The sequence below is a fragment of the Sitophilus oryzae genome, unplaced genomic scaffold (genome assembly GCF_002938485.1).
Source record: "Sitophilus oryzae breed Bouriz unplaced genomic scaffold, Soryzae_2.0 scaffold_1440_pilon_pilon, whole genome shotgun sequence".
NCBI classification, from domain to species: domain Eukaryota; kingdom Metazoa; phylum Arthropoda; class Insecta; order Coleoptera; family Curculionidae; genus Sitophilus; species Sitophilus oryzae.
The window spans coordinates 6,133,463-6,147,004 of record NW_022146105.1 but is presented as its reverse complement, the minus strand read 5'-3'; the positions used below and the strand labels follow the sequence as shown (position 1 = coordinate 6,147,004).

Sequence of the window (13,542 nt, the reverse complement as noted above, 5' to 3'; positions counted from 1 at the left end):
AGAAATAAAAAATAATAATCGCAGATTATAGAAGGTTATCATAGTCTTAGTTTACAAAATCACAATCGCAGCAAAATCGCAAATTGCAGCAAAATTGCAAATCGTAACTATAGTAATATTGATTGCCTAAATTGAAACTCGGAAGAAGTCGTAGTCGCAGTCTCCAATGAGTGCCAATCGCAGGTTGCGATAGCGATTTTAAAATCGCTGTGATTGGATCGCAGTTGGTTATTGGTTTACCCCACTCTAAATCAAAACCTAGCTACGCCTATGTCTGATCTCATCAAGCCTTTATCTGCCGTGAATAAGCAGTGTGGGTCTCAATAAATTTGACACTCTTGCAATGGAACAATTTCCAGATGTTCACCATCACGTCCATTCACTCATATCGTCTAAGGTCGCTTACTTTGAGTGATCGTATATGAACCGGGTTATTATAGGTTTAATGGTAGAATATATTTTTTGGTGTGACTATGTAAAGGATATTTGTGATTATTATATTACTAAAATATATTAGAACATTAGTTAAAATAAACTTAGTACTAAGAAGAAATGCTATGTCATATATTTATGGTAATTTTCTAATTTGTTGCAGAATAGAATTGAAAAGGATGTGACATGAGGCGACAACTAAACTATAATGAAATGCCAGTTTGAGATTTTTTGCATTGTTCTATTCCAGATTTTAGGTAAGCATTATTGACATTATTTTCAACATTTATTTAAAGTTCAAGTAAATGTGAAAAATAAATTAAAAATTTAGAAGAAAATACATCTTGAGGAATAATTGCCTAGTATGGTTAAAGTAAGAGACCTTGAGTATACTATTTAAAAAGGCTTCCAAATACTAAATAAACAAATATATCTTACGTAGGTAACTGATTTCAACTAAACGAAAGTAGCTCTGATTTCAGCTATTCTAAAGTTGAAAAACTCGAGAAGGATGGATTTCCGCAGAAAATCTTTTATGACATACTATTCGAAAAGGCTTCCAAATACTAAATAAACAAATATTTTTTAAATAACTGTAACGTTTTTAGTTCGTTACGTGTCTTTTTTATATATAATATATGATGTCTGGCCTATCATCACCGGATTCCCTCTCGTTCAGGCCGGATAGTTTATTTGACGCGTAATTTTTACGTTCTCTAGTCGGCAACCCTGCTATCGTTCCACTGTTCTGTGGAGGCGCTGTCAACATCGCTTCTGTGCAACTCTCTCCGTGCTTAACTTCACTTGGCTTTGACGGTCCGACTGTCACCATCAAAAAATCCTTGCTTCGAGAAACTGCAATTATAAAAATCTTGCTGTATAATTTGAATCAGCTGCTATTTCGAAGTTACAGGGTAGAGTTTTGGATGTCCCAACCTAACTTGTATCTGTATTTTGCTGGCACGTTGGCGTCCCTTTTCTTTTGTCCTCCAGAATGTCACATAGATGAAAGGACATGTTCTTTATTATTTAGTGAGCCCTCGGAAGTAATTCGAGGGTCCAAGGTACGGACTATTTCCAAGGTACAGGCATTATCCAAGGTCCTAGTAGTGTTCCAAGGTACGAGTAGTGTTCCCTTGTACCATTATCTTATGGACGGATGTCCCGTGGACGAGTGTCCCCAGTAGGAGTGATTTATCTTACATATAAAGTGCCCCAGCGTGGATGTAGCTTGAGCCCTATGCTGCTTCGTTCCCATCTATAAGCCAGTTAGTAGTTACGGCTGTATCAATTCATCGTGTCCTCATTCTGGCCCATTTTGTTGTATTGGATGGCCGAGTGCAGAGATGCGAGACCACCTCACGCTGCTACTCTTCGAAACAGGATTGCCTCACGAACAGCTAAGTGTAGATTTAGGTTCAGATTTTCAGTCGATTTTCAGTTTTAACTTAATAACGTACATTTTAAATAATATCGTACAGACTATATTTAGTGGTTAGATTATTAAGAACATTTATGTCGATTTAGTAGTTACAATATGATTTAGAATTTAGATCTTAGGTTTCATTACATTACGCCTTGTAATAGTATTTAACCACTATAATAATTATTAAAATTGTACAATGCTATTTACCATCAGAATACATCATAAATGAATATAGTCACTAGTTTTAAGTAATAAACAACTGTGTTTTCTTTCTCTGTACATGCCTGGCGCCCAATATCTATGTTTTTTTGTTTACTGTTATTGATTAGTTTTCTCTATATCTCTCCAAATAAACAGAGAAATCATCATCTCGCTATGCACGCCACTAAGAAACTCAATGCATCTGTACATTCCATACAGACACTGCCAAAATTCACTCAAAAAAAAACTAAACTTGATATAGATGTCACCAAGACAAAACTTGGATAATGTCCGTAACTTGGACCATAACCTTGGACACAGTCCTTCCATAAGATAACGGTACAGGGGAACACTACCCGTACCTTGGATACTAGGCTCTGGTGCACAATAGGTCCCCACGCATTTAACACTTTTTTGGGATTTTTTTGCAAGATTATCTTAAACTGAATATTTTTAAGCATAAAAATTGTTGGATGAATGTGTTTTATCTTTAAAAAGCGGCAAAAAACGTATTTTAGGTACAGGCGACGGACAGTAAATATGTTAAATTTTCTACACGGATTCAGTAAAAACATCACATATTAGTACTTTATTACCTTATATAGACGTGGAATGATCTAATTTAAGCACAAAAATGTAACGAATCTTCTTTGTAAGCATAAAAATTAAGAAAATATATTTATTTACATCAGCTCAAGCTAGCAATTTTATGACTTTTTCGATTGACAGTTAATCGATCATCGGTATGTCATCTATGGCCTTCGCATAGAATTTGCGACGTTGTCAATAAAATTACTTTATATGATTTTCTTCTGAAATAAAGTTGTTGTGGAGGGACTTAAAACGGTAAGTTATCACTTTAGTGCAACAAAAATTGAACTGTCTAGTAGCTTATTCGTTAGTGTGGATTATTTTAAAGCAATTTCTGAAATAAAATTTGCGGATTTTTCAGGTTCTACGAAAATATAAGTTTTTTAATATATACTGTTTTTCGACGCGTAATCAATGAAGTTTTGTCATTAGGCTCAATTAGGTTAGCCTGGTTATTTTGGAAGGTGGTAATGCATTGGTTAGCCTGGTTATTTGGAGGGTGTTAATGCAATGGTTAGCCTGGTGATTTGGAGGGTGGTAATGCATTGGTTAGCCTGGTTATTTGGAGGGTGTTAATGCATTGGTTAGCCTGGTTATTTGGGGGTGTTAATGCATTGGTTAGCCTGGTTATTTGGAGGGTGGTAATGCATTGGTTAGCCTGGTTATTTGGGGGTGTTATTGCATTTGTTAGGTTAGGTTAGATAGGCTGGTTATTTGGAGGGTGGTAATGCATTGGTTAGCCTGATTATTTGGAGGGTGTTAATGCATTGGTTAGCCTGGTGATTTGGAGGGTGTTAATGCATTGGTTAGCCTGGTTATTTGGGGGTGTTAATGCATTGGTTAGGTTAGGTTAGGTTAGATATTCTGGTTATTTGGAGGGTGGTAATGCATTGGTTAGTCTGGTTATTTGGAGGGTGTTAATGCATTGGTTAGCCTGGTTATTTGGGGGTGTTAATGCATTGGTTAGGTTAGGTTGGTGGGGAGTGTTTGGAAGTACGCAGATCACATCCATTTCGGAATCTTACTGAACAAATCCGGGAAAAATATATTTTTAAACAATTGTGCTAAATACTGTGTAATGATTTTATTGTCAATTTATTTTTATAGTGTTTTTGTTTTGCCTCGTTTATTATATTTTTAATTTTTCGTGTTCTTAAAGTGCGTACTAAATGTAAAAAAAACGAATATAAAGTAGAACGTTTTCGTCGATTTTACACAGGGTGAGTATGGCAACACTGTGCATAACCTTGTATTTTACTGTCTTTATGAAGGTTATAATAGGGAGTTTTCGCATTGAAATGTAGTGAAAATTTGGAATTTTCAATTATTTTTTTTTCGTAGAAAAAGTGGTTCATCCAACAATTTTTTTCTTTTAAACCATTCCATTAACTATGGGATCCACATTAAAAATTAAAAAAACCACGATTTCGTGGGGACCTGTTCTGCACAAGACCCTGGATACTACTAGGACCTTGGATAATGCCCGTACCTTGTAAATAGTCCGTACCTTGGACCCTAAAAATATGAAACACTTGTTTAAAACCAAACAAGGTCTAATAAACAAAATGAACCTACCTCGAATTACTTCCGAGGGCTCAATAATAAACAAAGAAACTGTCCTTTCTTCCATGTAACATTCTGGAGGACAAAAGAAAAGGGACGCCAACGTGCCAGCAAAATACAAATACAAGTTAAGTTGGGACATCCAAAACTCTACCCTAAAAATATGCAGTAATAATATCGAATCTAAAAGGATAATATATCATCTTTACCTGTTGCTTTGAAATAGCAGCTGATTCAAATTATACAGCAAGATTTTTATAATTGCAGTTTCTCGAAGCAAGGATTTTTTGACGGTGACAGTCGGACGGTCAAAGCCAAGTGAAGTTAAGCACGGAGAGAGTTGCACAGAAGCGATGTTGACAGCGCCTCCACAGAACAGTGGAACGATAGCAGGGTTGCCGACTAGAGAACGTAAAAATTACGCGTCAAATAAACTATCCGGCCTGAACGAGAGGGAATCCGATGATGATAGGCCAGACATCATACATTATATATAAAAAAGACATGTAACGAACTAAAAACGTTACATAACTGATTTCAAGTAAACGAAACTTGAGCCGTATTTTTCACCCTTCTCATACTTTTTCATGTTTTTCGTGAAATTTAAATGTTAAAATGCGCTTAGTAAACCAGAGGCACACCAAATCTCATTCAAATCGGAATATCGATGATATTTATTATTTTTCGAACAGAAATTCATGTTATGGACACTTTGTTAAATATCTAAATATTTGTTTCTATTTATATTATAAGAATATTCCCAGGAGACTGACTAACGACACTAAAGCACAGATTGTGCTGAAACAACTTCGGACCTTTTGTTGCAACGAAACTTCAAACTATGCTTTCTTTCAAAGTTTACCACAACAGTGTCTGAACTTCTCAAATTTATCGATTAAATATTTAATCTGAAACAGCTATTCATTTCCAAAAAGTTGGGACATGAAAGTTTCGTCTGTTAATCATAATTTTTGTTATTAAATATAATCAATCCGTTGCATCAACTTTTTCGATTACATTACTACTCTTTTACAAATTCCCGTAGTAAACTATTTTACAGAATAAATATTCATTTTATATAATTTAATTCTATTATTTCCTTCGAATCGTTCATTCTTGCTATCACATGAAAACACGATGTAGAATGTAGAATGAATGAGAGGGGGGGGGGGTAATCACTGCGACCTTAAAGATCTATTGTGCCCCTCTTCCTTGAGTTTTAACTCAACACAGTCTATAATTCATCATAACCTTGTTGTAGAGGGGACAGGGTATTTCCCATCCTCCTCTGACAACAGATGTTCTTCCTTCGAAGGTACACACCCTTCCACGGTTGGAGTTTGGCCCTCCGTGCCCTTCACAGTCGAGAAATTTGTCTCCGGCTGAGGTACCCGTGAGGTGTAGGTCGGAGGATCTGTCTCCATTTTCTCCACTTCTGTAACTTGGTCTCTCCTTAGACTTGATACCGGTGTTGTCCCGTATCTATAATAGAGGGTATATCCCTCTTTCTCTATTGCCTCCTTGGATTCGAGGTCAATTCCTATTGTGAGGACCTGACCATGACCGTGATTCCCTCGAGTTGATGACTCGCCAACTCGATGTCCTTACATTGAAGTTCTGACCCTGGATAAGGCTCAGCAGGTATTTGGTGTCTTTCCCCTTGCTTATCGGTAGAGGGACCGTGATGGCCGCACCCTAAAGGGGTCTTAACACGATATAAACATGAAAACACAATAAAGATTTCTAAATGTTCGATGATACTTTTGGAACCAAAATCATTCCCATGTGTTTGAGTGGTATGAAAAGAAAAAATATTCAGCAGGAATATAAAATAAACTAAGTTCGCATTACTATGTAGTAAATAGTCATCTGCGTAACCAAATATTCAACATTATCTAAAAATGTTATCATTAAAAGTGATGTGGAGTTTTTTTTTACTTTTCATGGATTTTTGATTAGTTTCTCACTGTGAGATATTAGAGAGCAAATAAACGAATGGATTTCTGAAAACATTTTAAAAATTAATTTTCTCTTATCAACATTTTTTTTTGTCGGTCTACAAGCAAAACGTCAAGTCGAAAAAAGTGTCACTTTAAATTCAACTTAATGTATTTTTTCTGAACAAATTAAGGTGTTTTAATTTGTTATTATATATTTATCAATTTTTTAGCAAACTGTAATACAAATATATCAACTTTAATTCATAAAGTAAGTTTTTTATAAAATTCACTATTTGGCTTATTATAAATGGTTAATCGAAATGTTTTTACTTTATCTTTAAAACACCCCGTGCTATAATTTTGTGAGCAAATTTTTCTGAAACATTATTTTTTAGTCAGAACCATGTCTTCTGAGCATTTTGTTTTTGATTCATATCAACACCTACCTTGGTTAATTTTTAAGAGCGAAATGATCTTGTCAGCAATAATTTGCAATCTTTTGAGTTATTAATTTTTGATGTTATTTTTTAGTATGATGTGGTGGCTTTGTTGACTATTATCGTAATTTTATATTGAAAAAAAACCATTTTGTACACCTACGATTGGATGAATTGTTAATACACATACATTCTTGCCTAGAACCTCCTGATGTCGATTTCTTGTTTACACAGTTGTTAAGTAACGGTCCCGCAAAGCGTTGATTCTGATATATCGACAGGGCCGGCGGAAGGGAAATATTGAGACCGGGCGAATATCCTATCTGCCCCCCCCCCCTATCCTACTAATAGTTATTATATATTATAACTCTCTCTTTCCTGCTATACTTTAACTACAACTAAGCATATTTATGCTACTTTGACAATAAATTTTCACTTATAGATACTTCAAAAATCTACTCTTCGTTCAATCTTAGTCTGCGGTTGTTTTTTCTACACCGGCACCGGGTGCGTCTCGAAAGTGACTCACCCGTATAACTTTTTTATTTTTTCAGATGAGAACGAAACGAGATTTGATATGTTAGCATATGACATAAATTAAGCTTGATTGACGTACTCAATTGTTTTTGGCTACTCCCTGTTTCACCGGAAATGACTTTTAATTTTTAAAAGGCACGTTCTGTATATTTACTCAGAATAACATTCTGAGTAGAATGGCATATCATATTATGTCAACTTTTGACATTTTTGCTTAAAAAATCGTATTTTAAATTTCAACCTAGAGTGCCATGGCTGTGTTAAAAACACTAATTTATTAATTTAAACAAGGAGCCTTGGAAAAATAGATTTGATCGTCTAATGTTTTTCGTGTTTTGTCCTGGCCGGTTAAAAGATACCCAAATAGTATTTTAATCATATCTCAACTTTTTCAACTGGAAAAAAGGTAGTTCATTAGCTTATTTGGAAAAAGCATTTTTGTACAAATAATTTGATACCACACACTTGGTATTTCGAATCAAATTGTTGGCCGTTATGAACCGCATGTTACAATGTCAAATAAATCATATGCGAAAATGTCAAAAGTTACCACATGATATGTCATTCTATTCAAAGTGTCATTTTCTATCGCATAAAGTAGAAATAAACCGAAGGTATGCCATTTAAAGATCAAAAGTTGTAGTTTGTAGTAATTTCCGGCGAAACATGAAGCGACCAAAAATAATTGAATACGCCAATTAATCTTAATTTACGTCGTATACTAAACATACTAAATCTCGTTTTTTCATCTGAAAAATAAACAAGTTAACGCATCCCGGTATATAGAGCTATAAGAAATAGAATTGCAACTTGGGCAGTCTCGTTCTGGTATAAGTGATCTTTGATAATATTAGTATTTAGTTACAAGCAGTGGCATTATTTTTCTATAAAAATTTAAGAAAAGTTTCCTTTCTTTTTCACAATCAATTATTTCGTGCAGAATCAGTATAATATGATCAGACAGTTTTGTCGGCTTCAAAATGAGGATCAGCCAATGTTTGAGATGCATTTTTTTGTGAGAAATTTCTCTTTGTGTGATTCCTCTGATGAGAAAATTATACGATTCTGCTACCATTCTCCATATATTACTCATATTACTACATATTCAATTCGGAACAATCAAAACCACCAAAAAATTAATATCTTTTCCCACTACTGTTAATAAATTAATTTAATTAATGAGGCAAATTTATAAGCTTTTTTTGATAATAAGGATATCGGGATCCTCTTCAGCTTTTTGCGAATGAATATTTGCCTTATATAATTTTAGGGCATATCAGCAAAATAAAAACACTAAATCACCACAATACACCAAAACACTTTTACTTTTACACTCGACGCGCGTTTCGCTAACCATGTTAGCATCATCAGCAGATGATTATAAACTTATTAATGGCATATCAGCCATTAATAACAAAAAAAGGGTGTGGGTAGTAGAAAAAGTGCGACTTTGAGCGGTCAGTCTAAAACTGTCAATTTTGGTGACTCTTGACCCAAAGCAGTTTGTTTAGAAATTTATAAAAACGAGAATTATAAAAAGAAGGGCTGTTAGCTTTTGAATTATAAGTAAAACACCACCACAGATAACATAATACCACGAACAAATCAGATTTATATTTTTTTATTTTATTTTCTTTAAGATTTTTCCACCTAAATGAATTCGCAAATCCTAGTTTCGAATAGAGTATCCAAAAAACATCGATATACGTCTAATATCATATTCTAATCTATATACAAACAATAGGATACGTCTAGAATATAGTAGTGTTTATAATGTTTAAGTCAAATATTCTTCCTTATGTGGTGTGGTAATTGCTAATATTTTAATGTGGAAATTGATAGTACCGATTAATTATTGATCTGGTTATTCTTTACTATTTGTTTAGATTACTGTTTTTAAATATTTTAGTTGTTGTCGCGGCGCCCCTCCCATATGGCGCATATATGATTTTAACTGAAAAATAATGTTTTAAGAAAAGTTGCTCACGAAATCATTGCACAGGGTTTTTTGAAGATAGGGAAAAAACAATCCTTTGATTAACCCTGTATGACATTTTTGTTTATGAAATCTACAACCAAATACTAAAATCTAGAGAAAACTGAAGTTTATCAATTGAAGTAGATATATTTATGTAACGGTTTGCTAAAAAAAATCCTAAAAATAGGACTTAGGAACAAAAAAAACTACAATACTTTTTAATCTTTTTTTTTCACGAGAAAATGTTCCGTTTTTTTTTCGAGTATAGTTTCCCAAGTTACTTACTTTCCTGAAGGGCTTGCATTAACCGAGATGTTATAGATGATTACAGAGCTTATTACTCCAAACGACAGAGACTGTTTTATTATAGCTACGTAAGGAGATTACCATACCCACATGGGATGTATTAAATGATTTTCTTTCAAGTATCCAAGTTTTATTTTTTACGCTTATACTCGTAAGTAAGGAGACCTATGATAAAAATGCAGAATACAAAATAGTATATATATAGGAAATACTATTGCTTCAAGATATACATTGTACAGAAACTTCTTCTCGCATCACCAGACAGAAAATTTATTAAATAAATAAGCCCGATAGAAAATCAGTTTTTGGTTGATTTATTTTGTTTAGAGCGGTTCCCTGAGATATTTAATTTATTTTACTTTTTCGAAAAAAAAAACACTTCTTTTGGCATTGTATTTTTGGAGTCAGAATGTGAAGTGTTCGTTAAAAAAAATACGGGATCGCTGATATGTATGGAAACGGTCGATTATTAGGTAAAATATACGAGGTAAAGCAAAAAGTTAAATATAGAAGTTATAGGGCTTTTAAATGTCTATTGGTCAATCAAAGTGGCACATCAAAGTTTCATTCTTTAAATGGAACCCCTGCATGTTATTGCATATTATTTCAATTCTTCCTTCAATTCTAAGCAAAAATCAAGATACACTCAATATACCACTTAAACAATTCGATTTAATTAATTTCGTTATTGTTCGGTTTCATTTAACGATACCATTCTGCGGTAACTGTGATGCTTAATAATATTTGACATTGGTTCTCAAGTTAGCATTTATAGATGTATAAAATGAGATTATATCAAGTCTGGAAATTACAAAATTTTCAACAAAAAATTTGTTAGAAAAAACAAATGCAGTTGGTTTTTCTGTAATGATAATAATCTAGATGACTTATATGTTCTGAGTTGGTGTAGCTTTTTAGCGTGACTTTTGTCTGGGCCTGATGATGGGATATAATTAATCCCGAAACATGTTGATCCGTTACTTAACGAAAATTATTTTTTGAAATAAATAATTTGAAAAGATTGTGAGGTGAGCGTCTCCTTCCCCTCGCTAGAGGTTTTCTATTTAAAAATATAATATTTTTTTTATCTATCGTATATTGTTCTTGATAGTTAGGTAATATAACTGAGATGTATTTTGTAAGTATTAAAACCTAATGGATGCTTATGATTTGGTGGAAACATTTTACAATTTCTTGATTAGTTATTTTTGTTAAGCATACTTTTTAAAATATTCAAATGTTTATCTTTATTTATATTATAAAAGTATTCAAAAAGTATTCTCAGGAGGCTACTGAATTAAAGCCCAGATTGTGTTAAAGTTATATCCGGTCTTGCTTAACTTAAACTTTATCCCATGCTTCCTTTCAAAGTTTACCGCAACAATTTCTCAGCTTCTTAAATTTATCGATTGAATATTGTATCAGAAACAGCTTTTCATTTATGGAAGTCGATTAATCATAAGTTTCTTAATAAATATAATCAATCCCTTTCATTAGATTTTTGGAATACTTTCCAACTTTAAAATAATCTTGATAGCAAAGATATTTTGTACTGTTAATATGTATTCTAATAAGAGGTTTCGGATACTGATAACGACTAAAATAAAAGTTTCATAATACACTTAACAGTTATACAGGGTGCTACAAATTCCAGGTACGAGCATTGGTATTTCGGTAACCGTAATAGATACGAACATGGTTAAATCGGGACAAAGTTGTGCTTTGGGATGTTCACCAAGATGCCATCAAAAATGTTTTAATAATTTCAAGGGTTGCTGAGTTTTTTGGAAAAAACGGATTTTTTTGAAAATCAATTTTACTTTTTTCCTGTCGTTACTTTTAAGAAAATCAAAAAACTAATTGCACATTCTCATAGCCACTTTTTAAGGGCTATCTGATAGTATTTTTAGATTTTCAAATTAGCTGATAATTTGTTAGATACAGAGGCCAACTTAATTTTTTTTAAATACTGACCTGCATTTTTTATTTGCGGTTTTGAAAGAACTCGGTCTCCTGAGTACAATGATATGCCATACTTTATATTTTTTTTTTGTTTTGGATACCTTAACAACAAAAAAAAACTATTTAATTATTATTTAAAATAATTTCAAGTCCGACTCTGGTTTTTTTAATTATTTAATCTGATTATATTTATCGCGACAATATCAGCGCTAATTAACATTGAATAAGGAAAATCGAGCCAATTGGAAAATTCAAATAAATTATATCCAGGTCAGCAATTGAAAGATATTATTTTTAACTTTTTTTACTGTGAATTTGAAATCTCAGTGTGCGATCTAATAATATGCGTAATATTCATCGTAGTTATTATAAATAAATCAACTTCTACAAACTAGTTTCTAATACTCTACATGTTCGAAAGGGTTACCACCCTCCTTATTGCACAAATTTATTTTTTGTTCAATTTTATTTATAGCTCATTGAACTTTCTTCTTATACCGTATGATCGAAAAAAAAAACGGCGTCCAGTTGGCTTGGAAATGACGATCGATGACAATCTTCATTCCATCGCTGACGCCGTTTTTATTCGATCATACGGTACTTCAGAATGCATTTTATACTCTTTATTGTAAATGTTGAGATGTATTGAGTTCACTTTTACCCCACGTCATTGTTAAGTTTGAAAGCTTATCAATATTGTAACGATGAATAGATTAAATATTTAAAAAAAAACTGAGCCGGACTTGAAATTAGTTAAAAAAAATAAATAAATTGTGTTCAAATGTCTGAAACAAAAAAGAAATATAAAGTGTGGCACATCATTGTACTCAGAAGACCGAGTTCTTTCAAAATCTGAAATAAAAAATGCAGGTTCATATTTAAAAAATTTAAGTTGGCCTCTGTACTCACAAATTATCAGCTAATTTGAAAATCTAAAAATACTATCAGATAGCCCTTATAAAGTGGCTATAAGAATGTGCAATAAGTTTTTTGATTTTCTTAAAAGTAACGACAGGGAAAAATAAAATTCATTTTCAAAAAAATTCGTTTTTCCAAAAAAACTCAGCAATCCTTGAAATTTTTAAAACTTTTTTAATGGCAACTTGGTGAACATTACAACGGTACACGGACGGATCCAAAAACGATAAAGGATCTGGCGCAGGAATTTACTGCAGCAGTCCAAAGACAGATCTACCACAGTCTTGGAAAACACACCACAATTTTCCAAGCTGAGCTATATGCGATTGAAAGCTGTGTGCAACTGCTGGTAGAACAGCAATACACCGGGAAAACAATAAGCATATTTTCGGATAGTCAAGCCGCGTTGAAAGCACTTGAGGCAACGAAAAGCACGTCCAGGACGATTCTTCATTGTAAGAAACTACTCAATATATTAGGAGATGGAAACAAAGTGTCGCTAGTATGGATACCGGGACATGTCGGCCTAGAGGGAAATGAACGTGCTGATTCCCTCGCCAAAACTGGTGCCGGCTCGCCATTCGTGGGCCCAGAACCGACACTTAGCGTACCAAAAATTCTCGCAAGAGACAGGCTCTGTGAATGGGTTAGGGGTGCGACGTTTCGGGACCGGTATGACAGTCCCGGAATGGAACATGCCAAGAAAATCCTAGCAGGGCCATCCAAACGTAGAACAGACGAACTCCTAAAGGCTGGTAGGAACGGAGCGCGTACGCTTATTTGAGTATACACGGGCCACTGCCGGCTGAGATCACACCTACAGAGGATGGGACTGGTGGAAGACGCCGAATGCCGACTCTGTATGGAAGATGACGAAACAATGAAGGTACGTTATGTGTACCTGCCCCGCTGGGGGCAGGACCAGGTTTGAGGTGTTTGGCAAACCCACGCTAGACCTATCAGACCTAGAAGACATCACCCTCGGACATAACGGCCTATGTTAAAAGGCTGGGTCTTGAGGGTGAACTTTAATGCTCTTTTTCTATTAAAGAGCTTGTAGAAACTGAGCCACATAGGCCTTCGCGGCCTCAGTGGAGGGTCCCACCTGGGACCCACTCTTAGTAAAATACGAATACGAACATCCCAAAGCGCAACTTTGCCCCAATTTAACCATTCTTCAGCTACAATAAGAATACGAATATGATAAGACTACTAGCTTTACTCTCATCATGATCACCGTTTCAAGGTTAT

At 34.0% G+C, this 13,542-nt stretch overlaps 1 protein-coding gene across 2 annotated transcripts in view; it reads left to right on the top strand.

Moving 5' to 3' along the window:
* The window catches only part of LOC115876917 (acetylcholine receptor subunit alpha-like), a 110,297-nt gene that overhangs the window by 33,121 nt on the left and 63,634 nt on the right, over window positions 1–13,542 (top strand). Inside the window, exon 2 of one of the 2 annotated variants that reach the window (XM_030892965.1) lies at window positions 596–689. In XM_030892965.1, the coding sequence (XP_030748825.1) occupies window positions 641–689 (49 nt within the window). In that variant the 5' untranslated portion in view covers window positions 596–640. The remainder of the gene's footprint in view (window positions 1–595; window positions 690–13,542) is intronic. The other variant, XM_030892966.1, reaches the window with a different exon arrangement.